This window comes from Conger conger, chromosome 1 (genome assembly GCF_963514075.1).
Source record: "Conger conger chromosome 1, fConCon1.1, whole genome shotgun sequence".
NCBI lineage: Eukaryota > Metazoa > Chordata > Actinopteri > Anguilliformes > Congridae > Conger > Conger conger.
The window spans coordinates 82246281-82264575 of NC_083760.1; the positions used below are offsets into that span (position 1 = coordinate 82246281).

Consider the following 18295-nt stretch of genomic DNA (forward strand, 5'->3'; position numbering starts at 1 on the left):
TAAGCCAAGCCGTGATGAGTGAATACAATGAACAGATGTGGAGTTGTTTCACAGAACTGCCAATGGAGTCGATCGAGGAGGAAGCCAGCTTTAGTTGTGTATATGCGCTTCGTGCTGGGCTGCAGTTAATGTGTTAATGTTTAATTTCTTACGGACTGTAGCTTTCGAAACGCGCACACCAAAGGACGCACGGGGCCTTCTCAATAATTTATTGGTGGTTTGCAGTTTAACACGTGTAAAGTGCTGTGCATTATTTTTCAAAGGAATTTTCAAAAGATCTGTAAGTGAAAGGTAAACCTCAAAGAAAGAACTTGACATACACCTAGCTTTCTAATTTATTCCCATATTTGATCTTTCTTATTCTCTTTCTAATATATTCTCATTTTAAAACATGTTTGATATGTTTATGAGATTAACTAAGCGAAAGGATTGAATAAATAGCAGTATCATCAGCAAAAACAAAGTTGGTTAAAAACATTTTTTAAGTTTTATGTTTTCAGTTTTCAAAACGGAAAAGGAGATTACTTTTATTCTATAAAATGTGTCAAATTGTGTTGTGTAGACTTAGTCACACTCAAGGACTCAAATATAGCTCTGAAAGTCAAGATTAAAATGAAGACGTAAATGGCTTTAAGTAAGACGAAAATGAGAGCTCAATTTCCTTACCGTTTGTGGTAATTTTAAATTGCACTTATTTAAATCCGTATAATAGGAAGAATTAGTTTTAAGGCCACGTTTAAATAATCACTGGCCTTGAAACTGATTATTTAAAATCCATTTAATAGGAATAATTAGTTTTTAGGCCAAGTTTAAATAAAGCCTGATCCTGCAGTTTTCAGCACATCAGGATGTTCTGAACGTGCTGTGCGACAAACGTTCTCTCCTGCTGTGTCCAGCCGCATCTGAGCCGGCAGTGCAATTTTAATTAAAGGCCGGTGTTCAGACCGGGCGTTCAGACCGGGCGTTAATACCGGGCGTTCAGACCGGGCGTTAAGACCGGGTGTTAAGACCGGGCGTTCAGACCACCATTAAAGGTACAATAGGTAATTTCGGACTTCTAGCAGTCAAGAGAGGAATAGCAGCAACAAACACCTTCAAACCACAACACTGTTTATGCCTCCCCCTTCTCTGTAAACGCGCTGACGTTGAAATGCCAAAACCAATTTTCAACCAATGAGCTTGAATTATTGCACAGCTATACAATGTTTTGGTCGGCCCCTCAACTGTATATTTTGAAACCCAAATTTAAGGACTATAAACACAGACAGAGGGTGAGTCGACATGTCAATGAGGATTTAACAATGTTTTAACAAAAATCGATTTAACCGATTGTACCTTTAAGGCCAGCGTTAAGACCCACGTATATTATAAAATAATATAACATAATATCCCATTTGAATTACCTTGAATTAAAAAAAAAAAAAACTAGGTAAGGGCAATTCCATAGTAATGTCAAACCTGAGCATGAGAAAATAAACAAACAGTCGATTGTGACATTTAGAAATCTGATCAAATGTAGGCTAACAACAGGAAAATGCTTAAATTGATTTATTAGTCCCATTACCATTGAAATGCCATTTGTGGTGGCCATCTTGAAAACATTCAAAACCATTTCAGATGGTTTTCTCACTGTTAAAACAGACTCAGAACAATTTCAGATGACAACAAATGTGTTATGATACTTTGATTGGGAAGTAGATTGTCAAACAATGTGCATTTGAGACGTGTCACATCCATAACACAATGGTGTCACCATCCATAATGCTGGTATCGCCTAATAAAAATCCAGACGACGATATGAATATCTTCAAAATTACTATTTTTATGTTCCGCGGCACCTACATGACATGGATATCAAACTTTCTGCATTAGACTTTAAAAGTTTTTGGAAAGTGTATAGTCTCCCCAAAATACCTGTCTTTTTTGTGTCACATCCATAAGTTATTTGTCACATTTTTCACATTTTCTTAACTATAATAATAATAATAATAATAATAATAATATTATTATTATTATTATTATTATTATTATTATTATTAATAATTTATTTTTATTTTTTATTTTTTGGGCCCTTCCCCTCAGCCAAGTGGGTGCTATGATTATATCCATGGACTTTTTTTATGATGTAAGAAGAGTAATTTTTCTGAGGGATTTGTTTGTCATTTTGTGTCTAAATGTCATCCATAACGCTGGAATTGCGAATAACCTTTATTGAGGTGGTTATTTTAAAGTGAATAGGCTACATTTTTAGTGACCTCAAGCAGAACATGAAGTCAGGAAAGGATTCCATATCTGTCAGTGTTTCTGTAGGTTTTTGCCTGATGGGCTACATGTACACAGTTTCTGTAGTGTTGACCCGCAGGAAGTTACAATGCATTAGTGGCATAATCTCCTCCAAACAGATTTTCAATAAAGGGCCAAAAAATCGAATTTTGGGTTTTGTTTCCAAGTACATTAGAAAATAGGGAAATCATATGCTTGCAGTAGTCTATTGTTTTCTTTTGTCCACGTCATTAGCTCAATGTGAAATTCCTTGATTAGTTTCCCGATGACAACCAAGAGGGTTCAAGAGGGTTCTCATTTTCCAGACGGCACTGACATCTGCCTGCATTGTGTTCGCAGTTCTTCCCTTCACGAATATGTAAACAACAAGCCCATTGCAGCTGCTGTGTTTGGTATAATGCGACGATAATGATGATATTGTTCATTTTTCCCCTCTCGGTTCTATTCGGCGAGCGAGTCATGATGTACATTTTGGACAGTCATGTTTATGTATGCTGTCGGTTTCGTTGTTTCCGTGAAAAACGTGTGCGCGACATGACAAGCGCTGGAGACCGAAGCAGCTGTCTCAGTAGTCAGGGAGCCGTTCTCCTGTCAAAACGTCACGCTCTTTAAAAGTGTATTTTCCTTAATGGAAACTTAAATGGCTGGTTGATCTAAAACGATGTAGGAAATACGTGGCATTTAAACTGTAGGAGTACTTTTTTTTTTTTTTTGTAGCACTTCGTATGCATCGTTTACCAGTATCGTTTCCGTCTTATCGGATCATTCGGGGTAGAATGCAGTGTGTGATCAGGTGTGCCCATCAAAATATGACATTTGGATTTTGCAAGGTTGACTGGTTGGGTGCTACTTGCATGAACTTAAAACAAAAGAGAGCAGTACTTTTTGATGGCAAGAAATTGTGAATTCTATTAACCCATTATGGACCCCATAGAAAACCCATAGAAAGGCCTAGATATCACGTCCTGGTTGACGGGCGAGGGGAGTGATGAGTGGGTTTATGCTTTTGGTTTGCTGATGTTTCTCTCTCCGCCTAACAGGGCCATCGGCATGAGCAGGTGACCTTTCTGACCAACAAGGATAAGATGTCGCCAAAACGGAAGACGGGAGTGGTGGTGGGCGTGGTCCTGGCCCTCCTGGTCCTGGCGGCCATTGCAGGCGTACTCATCTGGCTGTTTTTGTGTAAGTGCTGTTCCCTGCGCCTCAGAACAGAGTATCAGCCGTTCTGCACACTCCTGAACTCGGACCGCTGGCTAAAGCGCTTTCACGGAGTGGGCAACACGGTTCAGTGACAAATTGTCGTCTGAAGGGGGCTGACCTTTTTCAAAGCCTGGTAAATATTTCCTGATGCTTCATTACTACTTGGGCCGTCCCAGGTACGTGGTCACTCATTAACGGCTGTCTAACCGGTACTGCTCACTAAATAATGCACTACCTTATTTTAGAAAAAGAACATGGCCTGTTTTTTTTTAGTCCTGGCTTGAAATGTTGAAATCTCACAGTTGCAACAAGGTTCCCCATTAGAGGTTTTTTAAAATTTATTTTAAGGCAGAGGTGAGAGAAAATGTTACCTTTTCAAGTGTTGGATTTCAACAATTTTTTGTTGCTTGCCTGCATAAAATTATCTAAGCATACTTGATCCATTATTAAAAAGAAAAAAACCACAATTAAATATTCTGTCCAGTAAACATACACTCAGTGACCACTTTATTAGGTTGATCTGTTCACCATTTTGTTGGTTAAGTGGATAGGCTACAGCAGTAGCTACAGCAGTAGCAGACCAATAAGTCTAAAAAAATGAGTCTAAAATAGTCTCTAAAAAAGTCTAAAAAAGTGCTCGCTGAATGTATTTCTGGGGTGGAAATGAAGGTAACTTTCTGGAGCGACACTAATTAAGCCAAGAAGTGGGTGAGCTGTAGGAGGTGGTGCTGTAGGAGGTGGTGGACTTCAGGGCCGTAGCTACCATTGAGGACAAGGCCATGTTCTCAACTCTCATGTCCTTTCTCAAAGCCAACATTTATTTCATCCTTTAGTGAGAACATCACTTTCAATTCATCTAGGAGGGGAAGGAATGGGCTATTTTCTCAGATTTAAGCCTAGTTGAGAGGCTTACACTCACCTAGCACTTTATTAGGAACATATTTACTTTATTACACCTACTTATTCATGCGATTATCTAATCAGCCAATTGTGTAGCAGCAGTGCAATGCATACAATCATGTAGATGTAGGGTCAGGAGCTTCAGTTGATGTTCACAGCAGCCATCAGAATGGGGAAAAAATGTGATCTAAGTGACTTTGACCGTGGAATTATTGTTTTGGTATCTCAGAAACTGCTGATCTCCTGGGATTTTCACACACAATAGTCTCAAGTTTACAGAGAATGGTGCAAAAAAACTAAACAAAAAATCCAGTGAGAAACGGTTGCAGACAGAAACGGCTTGTTAATGAAAGACATCAGAGGAGAATGACCAGACTGGTCAAAGCTAACAGTAGTGCAAATAACCAAACATTTCAACAGTGGTATGCAGAACACACAACACATCATAACTCTGAGTGGATAGGTTACAGCAGTAGCAGTCTCAAAAATAAGTCCTAATACCTAATAAAGTTCTCGCTGAGTATATGTACAGCATTTACACCTTAAAATCATCCTCAGTGAAATTATGAAATTTAAGTGAAAAAGATCATACACCAGCCGAACCCCTACCTCCAGCTCTATTAAACCTCATTTTTAGGTCCTGGTTACGCCCTCGCTTGCATTCAGCCATACCTAGAAGAAACGTGGCTGGAATTTGGAATATTCAACAGCAAGAACTTGCTAACTAATGAGAGTTCTCCAGGTTCAGTGGAAAGAGCTAGGTTCTCCCATTACAAACATGAGCAGCTTTTTAAAACGGAATGAGGACAGCCCCAGCACCTCAGTGAAACCCCTCGCCTTTGAACGAACACAGCAGCAACTTACCCATTCAAATCTTTAGCGTTGGAATCATTGAATCACAGCCCTCCAGGGCCAAGAACTGCTGCTTTTCCACCCTCCCTTTACCTGGGAGTCGGGTGTGAAGCCAGTCTGGCCATTCAGTGGCACTACCACGGAGAAAAGAAAACCAGTGCAGGACTGAAGTTCAAGGGCCAGATTTGTGATCTCTGTTGTAGCCGTCATTGTGCTTGTCATATATCCTTTAACCGTGAGCTCAGTGTCTTCTGCTGATTGGAACAACTGCAGAATACAAGTCTGATTTATCAAAGTATCAGTTATCCATAGCACATCAATATGGCATGTCATAAACTAGAAGTGAGGCATGATTGCAAGGGATATGGTCAAGAGTTAAATCTCTTTGGTTTAACTGCCCACAGGCTGACCTGCAGGCTATCTGGTATGACTGCTTTCATTGCACACGTTACCCCATGTCTCTTTGGCTGTTTTATCAAATTGTTCAGGAGCTTTCAACCTTTTCTGATCCCCACACCCAGACAGGGCTCCCCCCCCCCCCCCCCCCCCAAATCCCCAGTTCTCCAGTTCTCTGCAGTACCTTTAAGGACCCCCGGGGCTCGGCAGACCCCCTATGGAAAACTGGGGAAATGGCTTAATGCGCAGTGCTCTGTTTTGACTATGTGCGCACTGAAACCCTGCAGTACTATTAATGAACGTGCTCCTGTGCTGCCATGACCAAGTTCCCATCGACTATTAAAGCATACAAGAGACTCAGAAATGTCTCCTTTTATTAACGCGCGGGGGTCTTGTAAAACCAGGTTCCCAGTGTTAAAATTCTAAAAAAAATTAAAGTCTAAAAATCTTGCCATTCTGAAAGTCCTTCAATGCTTGTCATGTGTAATATGAGTACTTTCAGATCCTTTATGTGCTACTTAATGCTTCTTTCCTGTATGCTTTGCGTACCTGAACACACACACCCAAGCCCTGTGAACTGTGTATTGCCTATTGGATGTACTGAAGTAGGCTACTCAATGCAAACCCCTTATCTGCTGTTTAATTCTCCTTGGGCGTACTTTGAGCACTCATTCCAAACCCTTGATAATGCTTGTTGCGTGTGGTTTGAGTATTTAAGTACTCATTCCAAACCCTTGTGTACTTGTGTTACTTCACTTGCTGCCGTCTCTCGCAGTCAATTCCGATTCGGGGAGCGACGATCCGGCGAGCACGATGAGTCTCAAGAGGACCCCGAAAACGCTGGTGTACAGTGGCCATATGGAGCTGGCCAACGTGCCATTCACCGCTGCCCTGGAGGACCCCACCAGCCGCAAGTTCATGGACCTGGCTGATGACATTGAGGAGATTGTGAGTCCCCAGCTCGTTTGTGATGATTCTCATGATTTATACCCTCCTCCTTAACCGGTGTAGGGGTCCTCGCACAGGCTCCAAATTATGTAGGGTCCTCGCATGGGGCTCCAAATTATGTAGGGTCCTCGCACGGGCCGCCAAATAACCTAGGGATTTTACTCTCTACGAAACCGGGGCGCCAGTTAATGTTATGTAGCAGTAAACTGATTACTTTCGCAGTTAATCAGAACTGTTATCAGAAATATCTAACCACAAATGTAGTATTTTAATTAATAATTAAAATAACCAATATTAATGATTAAACATACCGATAACCTGAAGGTTGGAAGTTCTTCGAAAGACTGCTTTAACTCGGCTCTCATGTCTATGTGATTCCAAAACGGACACCGGGGTTTAATAAAGTATATTTATTAAACAACGTACAAACACAGAACAGATAAACTAACGGGAATTAGTAGGGGAAGTTAGGGGGTGTGTGTGCGTTTGTGGGCGCGCCGAAGCGCGCGTGTCGCTTGAACAAAGGAAAGGTAAAAGTGGGAGTAGCTAGCTTGGGTAAGCTAGGGTTCTGGGTGTGTTAATGAGTATCAGTGTTGTTAGCTGTGAGAAGAGCGACTACTTGTGTAGTTCACTCTATATATGCGCGAAAGACGACGAATCAATTCACTTACATACACGGCTAACAGAATACATTCAAATGATAACAAAGCAAATATAGAAACACAGATTCAAAATAACAGTTAAGACTAAGCTAACACTGGCTATGCCTGCAAATGCTTGTTTACTGAGTCCATACGCATTGCTCGATCCAAAAGGCGTGCTGTCCTTATAGGAGCCGCGATGGTGCTGTGAATGCGTGTCCTGGAGAGGTGCGCAAAGCTGGGGCGTTCCCGTCTTAGCCGCGCGTTGTTGTCTGGTCCGCTCGGTTGCTGGAAGGATGTTCGTTGGGTGGAAAAGTTTGTTGCTGTTGTTCTTTGGTGAGCTTTGCACGGGTAAACTGATGTAGCGTTCCGCGTACACCAGTTTCCACTCGCTATAGGCCACGAAGTTACCGCGAGGTAACTAGGTGTGTCCGTAGGCCTGGTAGTGCGCTGTGCAGCATTCAGCCTCTGCATGTTAAGTGGTATGTTAAGTATATGGTTTCGAACACAGCTCCCATTTCAAATGTTGCTGCAGTACCTTTTAAGAAAAATGAGTAAAAAAAAAAAAAAAAAAAAATAGCTGGGGCTGAAGCCATGCAGAATGTTTTGCCACCGTGGCATGATCAAAGTTGTCAGGTTTTGAAAAGCCGTTTACAGGCTGCTTCTGTAGACCTAAAATAAAAGGGGGGAAGCACACCGGCGCTTGCTAGAGCAATCAGATCGTTGTGCTGCTTCAGAGTTGAACAGAAAACACTGCGGGCATGTCTCTCTAAATGGTAATATTATGAAGTGGTATTACATTTTTAACATTTCTGGCTGTATTCACACGGTAACAGGCAGAGCCTAAGAGACCGTCGCTGCGCTGTGGCACATGGCTGTAATGTTTAAAACGCCACCTAATTGCACTGCGTTGCTTTAGTTCCAGACCAGGCTCTTAACTGGATTCCGTGTGTAGCCTAGTTGATGCAAAGCTCGGGAGTGGCACAGTGTGTATTCTGTATATTGAAGTGAGCCTGTTTAGAATTAATGCCCCCCGAACAATATGTATGGTTCAGAATGCGCAAAGAACATAAAACCGTGTTCGTCGCTGTATTACTCAATTAAACGTGGACCTGCGGGGTCATAATTCCTGATTCTCATTCAGCTGCCCCTCGCTCAGAAGAAATAGCTTCCAGCGAGATGGAGCTCTGTGCATTCGGCGCGCTTGATTGGCGGTCGATAAGGGGTCTGGTTTTATTACGGTTTTCCAGAGTGGGAAACGGACTCAGCGGCAGTCTGGGCCGGCTAAGGCTGCTGGTTAAACGTGCGTGTTTGTCGCGTGTCTTATCTCCCCCGGACACGCCGAGCACGGCGACGGTAATCTCCACTTGTTGTAATGGCCGCCGTGTGGCTGTGAATGCTCCGTACCAGGTTCAGCAGCCTGCACTTTCAGGAGTCCCTCCTTCAGTGTGCGTGGTCAGCAGAACCGTCATTTAAATAAAGACTTTCTGCGCAGTGCCCGGCCTTATGGTCTGGGATGACGTCTGAATCGGCCTCTGCGGACCTTAGCCATCAAGGCGTGTTACATATTATAAATCATATAGCATGCTGGCGTGTAAAGCTGGTTATCCCCACCGATATGCAAATGACAGAATAATTAGATTATGTTGAACCATCCTTGTCCTAATTGCAACCCAGAGGATTACCAGGACCCCCCCCCCCCCCACCCGCCAAAAAAAATTATAATACTAATAATAATATTAATAATATATATAATATATTTATTTGTAAAAAAAAGATTTAAAAAAATAAATAAATAAATAATTGTTATATTGCACATCTCCAAGGACAGAACACACTGACCACTGGTCTCTTTTATTTTTTCTTTTTACAGTTGGAGGCGACGTATAAAAAAGATCCCTTCTTTAAGACGTACTACGACAAGTCGGTGGTATCTGCCTTCAGGTAAGAGCGCAGAGCGGCGGTCCGTGCATGAGGCTTTCCTGGAGTCGGTGGAAACGGTTCCTGTCCAATAAAAGGCTATCCTTCAGACTGGATGTCAGAGATACAGATTTTGCCGATAGCAGGCAGAAGAGCTGAATAACGGATTCACGTGATCGATGGCTACTTAAAAAGCCCATACAGTCAAATTATATTTCTCACACTGCCAATAATAGTAGTCGCACTACCATGAATCGTAAGCATTTATGTGACCGAGAAAAATATGTGATGAGCAGGGCCTGGGATTTTAGCCAGTAGAGTCTATAATTCATTCCGGGCATGATGAGAGTCCGATCCGGCCTCCTCCATGTGCCCCCCTGCTGCAGTCATTAAACCCCTCAAATCAAAATCCAGCCCTGGTTTTCTTTTCACCAGGGTAGTTAGCTGAACAATTAGTGCAACCGATTGGCCCGGCTGTCTTCATGCCTGATTCCCAGGTAAAGGGAGGTTTAATTTCAGTCAGCTGTGATCACAGTATAGTTTTGAAAGTTTAACTACACTCAGTATTAATCATTTTATTAGGTGGACTTGTACACCAGTTTATAATGCAAATATTTAATCAGCCAATCATGTGGCAGCAAGTAAATGCATAAGAGCATGCAGTCAAGAGGTTCAGCTGAATGGCAAATGTCAGAATGGGGAAGAAAAGTGACTGACCGTGGAATGATTGTTGGTGCCAGACCGGGTGTTTTGAAGATCTCAAACTGCTGATCTCCTCGGATTTTCACCAACAGTCTCCAGACTTGAGAATGGTGTGGAAAAACAAAAAACATCCAGTGAGCAGTATTTCTGCGGGCAGAAACACCTTGTTATTGCACACACTTGTTAAGGAAAAGGCTTTTAGATACGTGTCATTTCCTTTGTCTGAATTCTGTAGTGTAATCAATTCTGTTGACAAGGTAATTTATTGGAATGCACAGAACTCTTTATCGAATTAATCTCTGCTTAAACTCTGCCAGTTATCTTCCTTTGTCTTGTCTAATGCCGATATAGAGACTTGTAGCGCATTTTAGCAAAATTACAGGGCTAGAGAAAAACGCTGTTGCTGTTCCCCAGCTTTTAACGCTCATTGAGTCCAATAAATTGCACAGTGTCCTTTGTCATTGTGGTTAACAACAGTATAAAAAAAGGCTTTCTACTGTTAGAATGCACTGAGCACCTGTCCTGTTTTGGGCTGCAGCGAGGGGGTGATGGCCTACCACTGGACTCGGTTCGAGATTCCGGCGGACGATCTGGAGGAACTTCCGCAGTTCACGGAGGAGCGGGTGATCCAGGTCCTGCGCTCCGGGATCCGACAGGAGGGAAAGCGCAGCGCCCAGGTCCTGATCATCAAGGACATCACTGCCTCCGGTGGGTCAAAGGGCAAACTCCACACGCTGTGCCGTTGCTTTGTGTTCGCTTATTCACGGGGACCCTACAGCAATGCAAATGTATTTTTATTATTCTTCTTGTTTTATTAGTATAATAGTATATAAGAGTAGTAGGGAGTGGAGTTATTATACTCCATGTATGTAGTTTCCCATTGTTTTCAATTCCTGTTATTTCACTACGCTTTAGCCAGTGTTAAAGTGTCAATCCGTATTTTTGGTGGATTTAGTGGCATCTTATACATAATATTCACACTCCAAATATCAGTTTCATGTGAAATGAAGCCGTCTACTGGGAGCTCATGGAGTGCTGTATATAATCCAGTGGTGGCAGAGTTGGAGAAAGAAGTCTGCCTAGAGACAACCAACAATCTCGTTTATCAGGGCAACTGAGCGACATTCAAACCTAATTTTTTTAAATAATGATCTTTTAAAGGCAGATTTTAAATGCTTTCTCTTCTGCATTCACAGTGTTCTGGGCTTGTGTTGAACCTCGGGTAAATCTCTAGCTCTCTCTTGTTTGTTGCATCATCAAATTTGAATTCCTGGCTGGAATGTTGCACCCTGCATGAGCAGTTGAAAATGGCATACAGTGCTGCAATTTAAAGACATTCAAACACACTGACATTTTATGTCGTGGCTAGGTATCAAACATATTTTTAATATGAATGTTTTAATGTTTTAATATTATTAAAATGTTTTACATTTTATGGTGAATAAATAAGATTTGATTTTTTTTTAATACATGAAAAAAATGATGGATTGAAACTTTAATGACCCTTAATGGTAGCCTGTACCCTTTTGTATGTAGTCCTCTAAGCTTGTACGGGGCTCTCTTGCTCTGTCAGCTCACCCAGTGTAGGATGACCATGCTTGGATGCTAACCTGCAGTGATGTATGGTGATTGAATATGGCTATTAACGTTATTTGATGGCCCTGTCATTGTGGGAAACAAGACTATATGGGCCGTTATGTTAAATCAGGAGGGGGAGGGGGGGATGCCAGAAAAGCATAAACCCATGAACTTTATAGCTGTCCATCAGTCCAATCAGTGTGCTGACTCTTCTTCTCCCTTTCTTCCCTCTCTCTCTCCTCCTCCCTCCCTCGTTCTTTCCCTTTTTCTCTCAGCCACGGACCCCAGAATGGCACGAAACCCGAGAGCAAGTGAGTACAAAGCGCGCTCTCCGGTGGACGGCTTCCCTGTCGTCTCCCTGCCCTCTCCTTCCTGCTGCGACGGGGAAAACGCGGCTCCCCCTTGTAGCATTTCCTTGTTGCCTCCTGTTGCAAATCTGCATTCATCGTTCCCTTCATCCTCAATACTTAAGGCTGTACAGGTGGAAATGAAAGATTCAAGCAGATGGTGCATGTGCCCATAAAGAATAGACTGAAATACTGCTTATTTCCACAGCTGAAGAAGTGTGATGATACGACAGGGAGTTAGAAGTCCTGTCCCCAGAAAGTAATTTGTTTATGTTGGAAGCACCGGTTTGTGGTTACACAACTTTTATGGACAGCGTATAAAACACAAATATCATAATTCTCCTACAGGTGTACAACATAGCATATTACTTTAATCTTTTTTTGTACCTAAGATCATTAAGAAAGAATCCTAATGGCCATTTTGGACACCATTCTGCTGATCGTGGTCGTGTAAAGTCACATGAACAGGACCACTGCTCTGTGTTCTCTTCCTGGAGAGACTGATGCTCTCTTGTGTTCCCAGAGGAGTGCTTTTTCAAACTGGAGGCCAACGATAAGATCCAGACCATACAGTCTCCGGGCTTCCCCAAGCAGTACCCCCCAAAGACGCGCTGCCAGTGGCAGATCAGGGCCCCTGAGAACACCGCCATCCACATGAAGTTCCCCTTCTTCCACGTGGAGGACGACTGCTCCAATGACTTTGTCTACATCCACGACTCGCTCAGCCCCGACGAGTCGCAGGCCGTAACCAAGTGAGTGTGCTAGAGCCATGTCTGGGTCTGTTACGTTACCTTTTTATCCATTACATTACATTACATTACATTATTGGCATTTGGCAGATGCTCTTATCTAGAGCGACGTACAGTTGATTAGACTAAGCAGGAGACAATCCTCCCCTGGAGCAATGCAGGGTTAAGGGCCTTGCTCAAGGGCCCAGCGGCTGTGCGGATCTTATTGTGGCTACACCGGGATTAGAACCCCTGACCTTGCGTGTCCCAGTCCTTTACCTTAACCACTACGCTACAGGCCGCCCCTATCCAGAGCCACGTACAAAACGCTGTATATCACGGTCATCAGACAAACAGCCGAACGTGTTCGATAAGGCAGTGCTACATAGGGTTACATATTATATGTTGTTGGCAATAAAAAAGTTTTGAACGGCATTATTATTATTATTATTATTATTATTATTATTATTATTATTATTATTATTATATGGACAGGCAAATTGGGGTAGATTGGGGCCAGCAGTTGAAAAAGATGGTGGTCATAATAATAATAATACTAATAATAAAATAACACATCCTTTGTATAGTACTTTCTGGAAATGCCAATCAAAAGATTTTGATTAAAAAGAGGGAAAGGATAATGAATGAAAGGCAGGTAAAGAAAATCCGCACGCATAAAGAGTGCTATCGGCGCATTAGACCAGCTTTAAAAAGCTGCACTCTGTAAAGGTACAGTGAAAGGGGCTGCAGCATTTTAAAATGCAGTTTAAATAAATAAGTCTCACAGTGTAAAAGATAAGAGGGCCCTTGTTTGAGATACTGTCCTGCATATTGAGGCTGTGACGGGTACATTTCCCGGACCGATCATTTGCCTCAGCACATCTTACATGCCGCAGATATTAAAATGATTTGTGTACTGAGGTATATTGAAAAACATGCAGTAGAAAAGGACATCCAGCTTAGAGAGACACCTTCAGTAAAGGCAATGGGTCTAATCCAGTGTATTAGAGCTGCTTTTGAATGGCCAGTTACCGCCCATCTTGGCTCTTCTGGAAACTGTTGAGAAGATGCCACTCTGTCTATTACTGTGTTGACCTGCCCATCTTCATGGCAAAGGTCCAGTCGGAAATGAGCGGCAAATATCTCTTAAAATCCGTCGTGATAGTGCATATGCGGCCATACTTACTCCTTTCTTCCAGGGGTCAAAAGAAAGAAATTCTTAAAAGAACAAACATCATCTTAGGCCCAACTCGGACAATCTGTTTTTCAATGAGGAAAAGGTGTGAATTAGGAACAAAGAGGGAAAGTTGAGAGCTACGGAAAAAACTAAAAAGGCAGAAAATAAAGAGAAAATATGAAGGTATATATATATATATAAAAAGATGAAGAAAATACAGAGAAAGAGCAGACTCCTTTTCGAGTGGCAGGATTCGCGGCTTCGATGGGACACACAGCGCAACGCGGACACACAACGCGTTAATTTCACAGCTTTTTCATCGACAGGGCCCCCTGGGGTTATCAGCAAATAACACAGGCCTTTTAATTTAATTTTAGTTTTTTTGTCTGGCAGCTATTAAGAAGGAATAAAAGAGGATTCGGCGAGTCTCGGAGCCGCGCCTCCCTCTCGCGCTGCTGATAATTACATTTTTATTTTGGGACCCTCCACACCTTCGCTTCTGGGACGCTTTTTGAGGATTGAGTTTCATGGGAGGGCTGCGGTTCCCAGGGTAGGGTGACCGGCCCTGATGTTTGGGGTTTTTACACAGTGCCAGGGTAGGGTGTCTGTAATGGAGGCCCTGATGTTTGGGGTTTTTACACAGTGCCAGGGTAGGGTGTCTGTAATGGAGGCCCTGATGTTTGGGGTTTTTACACAGAGCCAGGGTAAGGTGTCTGTAATGGAGGCCCTGATGTTTGGGGTTTTTACACAGAGCCAGGGTAAGGTGTCTGTAATGGAGGCCCTGATGTTTGGGGTTTTTACTCAGTGCCAGGGTAGGGTGTCTGTAATGGAGGCCCTGATGTTTGGGGTTTTTACACAGTGCCAGGGTAGGGTGTCTAATGGAGGCCCTGATGTTTGGGGTTTTTACTCAGTGCCAGGGTAGGGTGTCTGTAATGGAGGCCCTGATGTTTGGGGTTTTTACACAGTGCCAGGGTAGGGTGTCTGTAATGGAGGCCCTGATGTTGGGGTTTTACTCAGTGCCAGGGTAGGGTGTCTGTAATGGAGGCCCTGATGTTTGGGGTTTTTACACAGTGCCAGGGTAGGGTGTCTGTAATGGAGGCCCTGATGCTTTGGGTTTTTACACAGTGCCAGGGTAGGGTGTCTGTAATGGAGGCCCTGATGTTTGGGGTTTTTACACAGTGCCAGGGTAAGGTGTCTGTAATGGAGGCCCTGATGTTTGGGGTTTTTACTCAGTGCCAGGGTAGGGTGTCTGTAATGGAGGCCCTGATGCTTTGGGTTTTTACACAGTGCCAGGGTAGGGTGTCTGTAATGGAGGCCCTGATGTTTGGGGTTTTTACACAGTGCCAGGGTAGGGTGTCTGTAATGGAGGCCCTGATGCTTTGGGTTTTTACACAGTGCCAGGGTAAGGTGTCTGTAATGGAGGCCCTGATGTTTGGGGTTTTTACACAGTGCCAGGGTAAGGTGTCTGTAATGGAGGCCCTGATGTTTGGGGTTTTTACTCAGTGCCAGGGTAGGGTGTCTGTAATGGAGGCCCTGATGTTTGGGGTTTTTACACAGTGCCAGGGTAGGGTGTCTAATGGAGGCCCTGATGTTTGGGGTTTTTACTCAGTGCCAGGGTAGGGTGTCTGTAATGGAGGCCCTGATGTTGGGTTTTTACTCAGTGCCAGCTCCTCTGCTGCCGCTCGCTCACAGCCACAGGCAATTTCAAGCTCCACAGTCTGCTCGGAGCGGACGCACGGTGCTAGACGTTGCATAAAATTTTAATGTCGCCGTTTGGCTGATGCTTTTGTCCAAGGTGACACCGGGTTTATGGGAGCGATAATGCAGTGCTTTACTACAGCACACCGGGGCAGGTGAACGCACCGCCCCCTCCAGCCCCCCCTCCACCACCCCCAGTCCACGGTTCTGCCACCCCATCGCTATCGGCAACCCGTACTATTTACGGTGCCGGGCTGGCGTGACTTTGAGACACGAGGCGAACGGCTGCGCGGATGTCTCCAGCGTCGCAGGCTGCCGAAAGGCGGTTAGCGTTAGCGGGGCACGCGGCCCGTTTCTCCGCCGTTGTATATCCGATCCCAGAGGGTTCCTTTCATTCTATCCAAACTCTTAATTGGCTAATTAAATGGATGAGTTACTCTGTTTGATGAGTTGGAACTTTTGTCCTTGCTTATTATCCGAAGCTATAGTTGTAAAGGTGTTCATAAAAATTAATTTGGATACTGGATTGCCAGGGTGGGACGTTTTTTTTTGCAAGAAGCTTGTGTTTGGGACAGTGGTGTAATGGCTGGAGGACTGGGTTTTACCTGAAAGGTTGCTGGTTTCATTCCCAGCTCAGACACTGCCATTAGACTCTCATGAAAGGTACTTAACAGGTGGATTTGAAATGTGCTGAAGCTCAGGTTACTTAGATATGGACCGATTGTGTGTAAATATGCAGTCTGTTCACTCTCAAATGTCAACACACAACATGTAATTATCTTCATGTCTAACTCATTTTTAATTTTGTTTCTTACATGGTCTATGTTAAGTCTCGATTGATAAGATATGAATTGTAATATTTGTAACACAAGTAGTAACTTTGACACAAAGGTGTGTTTCTACATATTTTGAGAGTGTTTAATTTTCTCTGGCGTCTCCTAATGCTGAAATGTAATTTACGGCATTTTAATGCGGAAAGTACGTGGTTCTTTTCAGACGTGTCCTAACCTGTGGTTGTGGTGTTTGTTTTGGTGGAAACCACACTCATTTCCAACAGGCAGTGTGGCCAGAGGCCTCCCTCAAACCCACTGGAGGTGGTATCCTCCAGCAACATCATGCTGGTCAACCTCATCTCAGACAGCGATGTCCAGAGACCCGGCTTCAAGGGAGAGTACACTGTCATCCCCATAAGTACAGGTACATACACACACACACACACACACACACACGCACACGCACACATACAGACAGTCATCCCCATAACTACAGGTACACACACACACCATCATCTCCATAACTACATGTACACACAGACACACAGTCATCCCCATAACTACAGGTACACACACAGACACACACACACACACACAACCAAGGATACTAAATACTGAAATATTTAGCAAAATAAAAGTACACACAGACACACACTTGACAGCTGATACAGATAACCTGGTCCAGAAAGTGACTGGTGATGTCTAGTACCGATAGTCTGTCTGTGGTGCCTTGAAGTGCCTTGTCTTCCGTTAGCCGCGGAGCTTGTATCGCTCTTATGTGGAGTTCATTCTCTGCTCCTCGAGCAGTAGCCCATCCAGGTCCTCTCCTCCCTTCTCACCTTCACTCCTTCACTCCTTCTGACTGTGGGATTGACGAGTGGTGTTTCTGTTGACATTTGATTTGCTACCCTGTCCATTTCTGATGAATTGCCGGGGTGACAAGGAGGAGAGACTGTGGTTAAAATGGCTGACAGTTTCCATGTCGAGCTTGAGTTTCCCCATGTGAGTTTCTGTGGCTCAGAAACCTGTCTGTCTGTGATACAGCTCTCCTCTGATGCTCATTAACTCCAGACGGTTACACTCATGGAATACATGCTTCGTGTGCCAGAGTGATTCTTCAACTGTAGTCTAGGTTACTGTAGAGAAGTTCTAGGCGGCAATGTAACATGCCATTCGACACATTGTTTTGTTATTAACATTTGATTAAATGGCGTAAAAAATCAATTCTTCCCGATAACAAGGATACCTTGTTTGAACACACTGGTACATAATAGATAAAAGGAGACTGAGGACGTTTTGTTTTTGTTTTGTAGTTTTGTTTTACGTGGGCTGTAGCCATGGCCGTGTTTGTTTTCTCTGCACTTATGATTGGTCCGTAATGTTTGTCGCTTTGAAAGAGATCCCGAAGATTGCCGTTCTTGTCGTAATACGTGGCGATTCACAGCAGTTGTGTGTCAGGACCAACCACGCTCATTGGTTTAACATCGGAGCATTGTTAGAACTGATCAGTGTAGTAATCTTCCTAGGTGTGACCAGGTTTTAACACTGTTAAACAAACACCCCCCCTTCCCTTCCGCTCTGTCCTTTCAGCCAAGAGCTGTGGAGGAGTCCTCCCCGCGAAGGCTGGGAACTTCAGCTCTCCACATTTCCCCAGCTTCTACCCTCCATCCCTGGACTGCAAGTGGACCATCGAGGTAGTCACAGCGCCCACGCCACCTAAGCCTGCTACCCCCGCACCTACCATCTGTCCTCTTCAGTGAAGGCGTCACCTCGCGCAGTGCCCGTAATGGTGGATCACCTGTCCGTCATCGCAGGCCCAGCGCGTTAGCATTAGCGTTAGCATTAGCATGGCTTTGTAAAACGCGAGCGTTGCCCGTGACCGTGCGTCTCGAAACCCTTCCTCAGGTCCCCGCGGGCCAGAAGGTGCGGGTGAAGTTCACCATGTTCCGGATGAAGGAGCCGGGAGTGGATATCCGCATCTGCAACAAGGACTACGTGGAGATAATGGGCGACAAGTAAGTAAGCTAACACGGTTTCCTTTTCCTGACTCCTACACTGTCCTGTTTGTTCACCTGTGTGTGTGTGTGTGTATCAGGGAAATGCTTTCTCACCCAAGTGGCCTTGTTTCATCCTGTCATGCTGGTTCCCTGGT

At 43.8% G+C, this 18295-nt stretch overlaps 1 protein-coding gene across 2 annotated transcripts in view; it reads left to right on the forward strand.

Moving 5' to 3' along the window:
* The window catches only part of st14 (ST14 transmembrane serine protease matriptase), a 51186-nt gene that overhangs the window by 18706 nt on the left and 14185 nt on the right, over positions 1-18295 (forward strand). For both annotated transcript variants that reach the window (XM_061215986.1, XM_061215987.1), the window contains exons 2-10: positions 3324-3465; positions 6407-6579; positions 9094-9164; positions 10381-10550; positions 11696-11731; positions 12291-12519; positions 16428-16567; positions 17734-17837; positions 18049-18158. In XM_061215986.1, coding sequence (XP_061071970.1) covers positions 3324-3465; positions 6407-6579; positions 9094-9164; positions 10381-10550; positions 11696-11731; positions 12291-12519; positions 16428-16567; positions 17734-17837; positions 18049-18158 — 1175 coding nt within the window. The remainder of the gene's footprint in view (positions 1-3323; positions 3466-6406; positions 6580-9093; positions 9165-10380; positions 10551-11695; positions 11732-12290; positions 12520-16427; positions 16568-17733; positions 17838-18048; positions 18159-18295) is intronic.